Here is a 7,916-nt window from a genome sequence, read left to right as displayed (position 1 = left end):
AGATTGCATGTGCGACCATATTCTCGAACATCTTGTAGTCGTTAGACACAGCTTTCGTGTTTTCATGGACAGAGAATATTTTTGTCAACTTGAAGATATACTGCGTTGAGTAGTTCTTGAGAGATTCGAGGTCATAGTAGCTTGGTAAAATCTTCCCACCCAATATTGCGAGATCTTCGTCGATTGCCGAAAAGCAGCATGTTGGTCTCCAGCATATATTGCTTGTTTTCAACGTGCCATCTGAAATGGTTATATCAGTCAGCTGTTCATCGACCAGATTTGCGAAGTGCAAATGCATGCCGGACGCCCCCACTTCAAGTCGGCACTTATTTCTTGATGCGTTTTCATTGTTGTCTGTTGGTATATGATATCGCCATCAGCTGTGCCATTTTCACATCTTGTCAGTGCAGAAATTTCTTGCCCTGATGCGTTCTTAAGCTGACAGCGGCACAAGCTTCGTCCATCAAATCGCAGAGCGTGCATTCCACGACTTTGTTGACGAAATGCCTCGCAAACCGCCCATGAGAATACGTAGCAATGTCTTGCAGGACTGGATATTGATTCACAGCTTTCGACCAGCCTTGTTGCTCTCGATCATTGTCTAGCATCAGTTGATACCTAGGAAATCGAGGACCAAGCGACATTCCTTTGTGCGGCTCCTTGTAGCTCCCTCCAGACTGTTCAACTAGCATGGTAATCTTCGAGTCTGTACCCATTATGACAACCACCAAACCATAGGCACGAAAGACGTTGCGTTGAAAGGCGGCCATCTGCTTCCCCCCAGCATCGATTTTTGCGTTGGGAGTCATCTCATCAAGAACAAAGAATTGTACTTTTCTGCTCTGCCTTCATCTTACGAAGCACAACGCGAACATAATTTCTTGTCGCGTCGTTCCACTTTCAAGACTGTCTGGTTGTCGAAATGAATCATTCGCAAAGCGTTCTGATGCTCATCGGAGCTGCAATATTCAAGCAGTGCCCTTATAAATCCGTACGTCCACAACAGGCCAGTATCATACACACTCGACTTGTATTTCAAGATCTCTTCTTTGTTGGATTCACCATTAAAAAAACGCATTAGATATCGAAAAAAAATGTTGTAGGCTCTTGGAGCCGACTCCAAGAATATGAGCAAGCCAGTAAAATAAGGTCGTCGGCCACCCAGTGCAAATGCTAGTTGCGATTTCCCCATGCCTGATGACCCATGATCGGGGTAGAAGGCGTTTCCTCGACATAGAACACGTCGACCTTGTTCAAAATATGTGCACAATATTCTCGGCAATTAATTTGGATAGAACGTCCACGACATTGATCGTACATCAACTCTGGCCGATATTTTTCTGACTCTCGAACTTCTTCAACTATGACGAACGTCGGAACAACAACCAATACATTCACAGAACCATTTCCTGCTGCTTCCTCAATTTTATCAACTTCCCCCACTACTTGATCATCAGACAGCCCAATGCGCTGTAGTCTTGCTCGCGCAGCACTAAGATGTTTCAGGCCACTTATATCTCTTATATCTTTGACCTCATTCTCAGTTAGCCACGTTCGCCCTTCTTCGCGACATATAGCTCTGATTCGTCCGCATCGAACGCCTCCAATTACTAGGGATTAGAAGTATATACTTCTTCGATCGTGGGGTGCCTTGTATGTTAGTTATGCGTATCTAACAATATACGTAGAGTCTATACTTTTTTTCAAAGAAAGAAAAAAATTCTAAGACTCAGATATCAGTGTCTATAAATTGAAAAGATGTCGTCAACCTGGCATTCCATGAAACTGTTGGTGGTGGAAAATTACGGTAAGGAAAAAGATTCTAAAAAGATATCAAACATTTGAACTCTTTTTTTACATCAGAAGCTTGTTGCGAATGCTGTAACCTCAAATAAAATCTCTGCTTTGTTATTGATAAGTTTAAAATTCCATAAGATTGGACGACACCAAAGAAGCTTATTGCGAAAAATAGCTTTATGCCAAAGGATGAATATCTTATGAGACATCAGAATGGGCTTGAGACTGCTGGATATTCTCAGCAAACCATATTAAACAAATAAGAAAAGCCTCTTGGAGAAATCGTGTGTGGTCTTTCTGGTGATCGAAGGCATACGCTCACTTATCACATGAGAGAGTGCATCAACTCAAAGCGGTGTATCAGCTTCTAATCCAGCCTCAAAAGCTAGACATTAAGGATCCGTTCTTTAAGAATTGACATACCCATGATCTGTCGTAAATTCAAAGCTTCAAATCCCATCGTATTGACTGCAATTGTCGCCACTTTTTTCTTACAAAAAAAGACTAGACTTAATCATCAGTAGAGAAGAATTATTAATTGTTCACCTACACACTCAAGACAAATGAGCTTGTGTCTTCAATTGGTTCAATGTGATAGTGCGATCAGCGGCCCAAAAGCAAAAAGTGGTAATTGAACGCCTGGATGCGTACGACAACTATCGCTGGTGATACATATAGGTGCGCCTGATCCAGCGGTTGGAGCACAACTGGATTCCAACGTGAGATTGCTGATGTTGAGCGTCCTGTCTTCAAGTCAAATACTTCCTCTACCTCTAGCCAATAGAGGCTGAATTAGCCGTGAAATCAGCCATGCTCCGCGCAACCATTCTCTAAGCTAGGATTCTGCGGGTGAGAATGGGATCGTGATTGCGATTAATCTGTGAAAGATAAATTTTCGTTTAACAGGGTGCGTGGTTTCTTAGACTGTACGCACACATTACACTTTTGCAATGTGAGACGCACTCTGACTCAGCTGTGCCGTCACGCAATTAAAATGGTTGAGTCAATCCGATGATACAAACATAAGGGCCATGGCAAACTACTTTCGACCAGTAGTCGTTTGGACGATTTGGCTTTAAATACCGCTACTTAAAGACGTTTCGTCTTAGAGGTGACTGATTTTGTTGCCCGTGACAGTCGTTTAATTCCTTCCGGCTCAACAGAATTAGGCTTTGGACACTCCAGCTCAGCCATTCATAGCCGTTTTGACAGGCATATGCTTTTAACGGCCGCTTGCAGCTGCTCTAGCCTTGTGAGCTTTGTTGAAAGATCTCAGTGATAAATTTGCTTGGTATCTCCAAACAGATCATGCCGTGTAGTTTGTCGCATGTCTGTGCCCGCGCCAAAAGTGCTTTTACCCTCTAGCATAAATGTGTTCATGACTGACTGAATATATCGATTTTGGCTCGGATTTATGGCTCGTGTAGTACCAACCATTCCGAACCTCAAGTGTCGTATTCAGCTCTACGACCAAAAAGAATTTTAATTTTTGAACCGTTAAAAAGAATATCAGATTCAGGAAAACTTTGACATTTTCACTTCACAAGTGATAGGGTGTGCGTCACATAAAGTCCCGCTATGTATCTGAAACTATTAGCGCTTAACATGGCTTCAAAAACCTCGATACGTTGATAAACAATAAATTATTTGGGCTATAAACTCAACAATTTTTAAGTGGATGTAACTTCGGTAAAGGCTCAAATCCGTTTACTTTCAGTTTCACGAGGTCTACTCTCAATTAGGTCTTCACACGACATACCTAGAATTGTACATTGTTTGGCCCCGTGTCAAAGCCAGACCCTTTGTACCTCTCAATCAAGATATGAGATGACGCGCAAGGTAGGAATTTTGTTTGTATAACTCCTGCGGCAAAAAGATTCAGCTCAGTAGCCATAGGGTCGTTTCACAATTTGCTTGGCTAGTTTCCATCACCTCTGGCTAGCTCACCAATTCCCAACTTCCCACTTTCCGACCAACCTTACATATCAAATGATTTTATGCGATGTTCACGCGCTTTCTAAGGCAAGATGAAGGCGGGAGGCTTCTGTGTGAATTTAACCAGTGCGGTGACTCGGGTTACCAATTTTGAAAAATTCGACACGCCCATTAGCGTTCTCAGTTCTTGGACATTTCGCTCTTACCCTGTCAGGTGGCAAAAAAAATGATGGCAACCAGCAGGTCGGAAAAGGCAGAGCAAACCGTCGTATAAAATCTATTGATGTCGGGAATATCTCAATCTTTTAGAAACCAGACGATACTGTTCATTATTGTTCATAACGCGCTGTCTCTCTGACTCGATCAATTCAACGGGCACTTTATCTCTCGTGTCCGGGGCTACTTCTCAAAGCTATTCAAAATTTTCAGAGCATTTTCTCTCTGTATATATTTGCAGAGATTGGCGGTTATTTTACCGGCGTATGGCTGGTCTTTTTCTGGAGAACCTCACAAGTCCATTGTCATAGCCAATTAAAGTTTTCAGGCGAGAGAAAATTTCTTGAGTCACCCCCTTTCAGTCAATTTAGAGCCACAAAGCTTTAAAAGTGTGTCTTGTTGACCGGGTTAAGATGGGTAAATATATTTTTCCATCCCCACAGAGTGCAGTCTTCTATACATGATTGTTTGATTGCTTAGAAGTTCTAATGACAGCTACAATGTGACAATGCCACTGCTGAACCTTGCACAGAGGAAGAATACAAATTGTAGAGCTCGCGTAAATTGACAAACAGAGGCTTATCTCACTACTGTCCCAAAGACCTTGAAAACAACATCCTTCAAATTTCCAAGTACTTGACACTACCCAGATTGTAAAGTGGTACAAATGAAATTTATTAACTAGTATTTATTATAAACGATTGAGATCTTCAATTACAAGTCTGGTAAATGCAATGCGTCATAGCAGAACACGTGTCAAACAGGTCTCTCCCTCCTTTCGATGCACATCTCTCTAATCAAATATAACTTATACCTAATAATTTTCTACTTGTTTTTTGTAATTTACCCCGGTACAGGTTTCACCACCCTAGGGCTGTTCAAGGTCCAATGAGAACGTAAGAGTCCCGTTGTGTGTTTCATCAAAGCTTAGAGTGGCTTTGAGATAGCACAGCCCTGGTAAGCCATTGACTTTCTCAAAAAATTTGTCTTGCTTCCGCAAGCCGCTTTTGGGGTTGTGTCTTTTTTATTTAGCACCAGCTACGCTGTCACACTAATCACGTTACAATGACCTCAATGTCTGTATACACGCCAACAATTTTTGTTGTCGAGTAGATCAATGATCTAACAGACCGAAGATTGTTGTGCTTGAGCTACTGCTCTAAATTAAATTCGGATTTATCGCTTATGGAAACTGGGTACGGTTTGGCGATAGGGCGATTGACTGATGTACAACTTGATGGAATCATGGCAGTCGGCGATGTCGTCCATAAAACGATCTAGAAGACATACATTATTCCACTAATGCTGCTAGCCACGCTGTAAGAATGAGACTATTCTGTGACACTTTCGTGTTACAGTAGTAGTTGGTTGACAGCATCTTACGACTTCGATGTAGAAGCATCGTGCAGTTGTGGCTTTGTTGACTGCCATTAGAAGCATTTTATGCTCTGACTGTACAGTTGAACGTTTCTTCATTCCGAATGAGAAGATTGCTTTACCGAAAGATCCTCGCTCTTGGCTTGTCATGATATAAATGTAGTTGGACCCGGGGGTAAGCTATAAACTCGAGAGTGCAGTATCTGAGGCTAAGGAGTATGATCCAAAATCGCCTTGAAGTGAGATTTATTTGAATTGAGTTTCTGATACTGGCCATTTCTACAAGTTAAATATGCAACCATCACTTTTTTCTCTCTCAGCCCAGAAAATACTGCCAGCATTTGTATCTGTTTATACTTAAAACTGTCATATACCCATCTATGAGACAGTGGCAAACATACGGCTCGAACGTTATCGCGATGTTGCAAAATTAGTCTCTGCATATGTCTCTGATTGTTAACGAGAAAAATGACAAACACTTTAAGATGCGACAATTAAACTTTTCTGGGAGCGTTTATGATACCTAAAGATAACCTTCTTTCAACTGAGGCATTAAGTCGCTAATCTGTCTTGATCGAAGTGTAATATACATTTGACGTCATGCCAGTAGCTTCCATGATCTGCTTCTAGAAATTACTTGCTCATGTATGGAGGTTATAATTTCCGATTGAGAAATCGCCACTTTAGTTGCTGTTATTTACGCTTATTACGTTACATGCATTTTAACTTTTCCAGACGTACCTGCTGAGAGCAAAATTTTTATGATTACGAGACTGTTTATTGTAGGGATCGATCTATACCGCATCGCTTATTGTCTCATCCCTGAATGCAGTTACAGCGCCTATGTATCTTATTTCGATAAACAAAACTAGATACGGATACGCACTTAAGGATCCTTCTGAATGCAGTCACTTAAGAAAGCGATCAGGCCTTATCTTCGACTGTAAACCGGTAAGCGATCTCTTCAGATTGCATGACATGTCGATCTCAGATGTTTTTTAGATTATTTTCGTCCGATGGTTATTTTCCCTTACAGTCACTGATGTGTGGTCACATGGCGAAATGCCTGACGTTCTGCAGCTTAATACTAGCACTTTACATGCTTGCTGAATTTTTCATTGATTTAGATCAGCAATTTTTCGGTGATGTGTAATACACTAATGCCTGTCAAATCGCGGTCAAAATGTGAAGGCACTCTGGGAAACACTCGATGAAGGCTTTGTTTGGTTTGGTTACTTGTAGTTAGAGGCAGTTAAATGAAAAGGTACAGGACCATTGACGTCGAAGGCGTTTTCAGTACTGTTGCCAAGCTGGTAAAGAAACAATGATGTTGTATAATTACCGCTAAATGCGTTTGTATTACGTTACGAGGATTACGTTATTACTGTCATGGATATCGATAATAATTACAGACGCATTGAAAGATAATCATTGATCTAAATAAGCCAGGTTACAATCAGTAGGCATAAAGGTAGCCTGAAATAACGAAGGAGAAAACTTATATAATATATTCCGTTTGTTTTTGCCATTTTCTCAACCGGTTTACAACCGCAACAAAGCGTCGCTCAACGGCACCCACACCACCATGACTATTAAACGTACCGAATTTAACGGCACCCACACCACCATAACTATTAAACGTACCGAATATCGTCCTGGGGTATGGCAACTGCTGGAATCTGGAGCTCAAAATGAGACCGCTGCTGGGGAGGAGACGCGACTCGTGATTGAGGCCATGGCATCGGACATCATTGCCCTAGGCGTCAAAATTTAGTATTAGACCAATATATGGTCCGCTACTCTTGCCTTGTACGCACAGAAAAATCAATTAATCTACCAAGCTTCTGCTGAAATGTTGCAACCAAATAACAGTTGGTATTCCAACCTCAAGCTGAGCGTTCAAGGCGTGCACGCAAACCGTTGTCGATCTTGTTGAACAGGTCAGATGCCGAGAAAAATCGATAGAAAACGACGTTCCATCCCCAGAGAGTGCGAGGATTGACGAGGCCGGCCTTATAGCAGAAGCTGTTCTTGCTTTCGCTATCAGTGTTGCGGAGCGTTACAAAGTGCAATTGATAGCTAAGGGTTTTTAGCCAAAACATGGCTTTAATTTCGTTGAAACGTAAATATCAAATAAAGCTGACCTGGAGGTTTGTGTAGCATCTGGCTACAAGATGGAGCAGCTGAACATTACCAGCAAGCACCCTTATTATATTTTGCCGTCTGATCGTGTTTGATTGGGATCTCGCTTGGTGTCAAGGGATCTCAACGTTTTGCGTGCCAGTTGAACAAGGCCATGTATGGACTCAAGCCAGCTGCAAGTGCGTGGAATAAGACAATTTATCATGACTCCAAGAAGAACGGAACTAAAAGCTGTGGAGCGGATGAGTGCGTCAGTAGCAGATAGTCATCTTAAATCTGTCTTCTCGCATTCGAATCTAAAGATGGGGGTTGTGTACATATACCTGTCTGTCGATGATATGATCATTGCAGCCAAGGCGAGTGACGAGACTCTAACGGTCAAGGAAATTATAATACACTGCTAATTCTGAAAGCTGGTGGCATCAAGAATGCGCCGTCCGGGAATCGAG

General features: G+C 41.9%; 2 protein-coding genes across 2 annotated transcripts in view; one reads left to right on the top strand and one right to left on the bottom strand.

The window, feature by feature from the left end:
- Positions 1-3,624: 3,624 nt before the first annotated feature.
- PHALS_12776 (uncharacterized protein) lies at positions 3,625-5,229 on the top strand (the record flags this gene model as incomplete). Its single annotated transcript, XM_024728395.1, has 2 exons — positions 3,625-3,636; positions 5,062-5,229. 2 exons carry the CDS (start codon positions 3,625-3,627, stop codon positions 5,227-5,229), a joined length of 180 nt encoding a protein of 59 aa, XP_024578876.1.
- Positions 5,230-7,867: 2,638 nt separating this feature from the next.
- The window catches only part of PHALS_12775 (uncharacterized protein), a gene marked incomplete at both ends in the record, with an annotated part of 385 nt that continues 336 nt past the window's right edge, over positions 7,868-7,916 (bottom strand). Inside the window, one exon of the mRNA XM_024728394.1 lies at positions 7,868-7,880. Within this exon, the coding sequence (XP_024578875.1) occupies positions 7,868-7,880 (13 nt within the window). The remainder of the gene's footprint in view (positions 7,881-7,916) is intronic.

Source organism: Plasmopara halstedii (assembly GCF_900000015.1).
Source record: "Plasmopara halstedii genome assembly, contig: Scaffold_650, whole genome shotgun sequence".
Classification (NCBI taxonomy): Eukaryota; Oomycota; class Peronosporomycetes; order Peronosporales; family Peronosporaceae; genus Plasmopara; species Plasmopara halstedii.
Note: the sequence above shows the minus strand (reverse complement) of the source record. Positions and strands in the feature narration are given on the sequence as shown.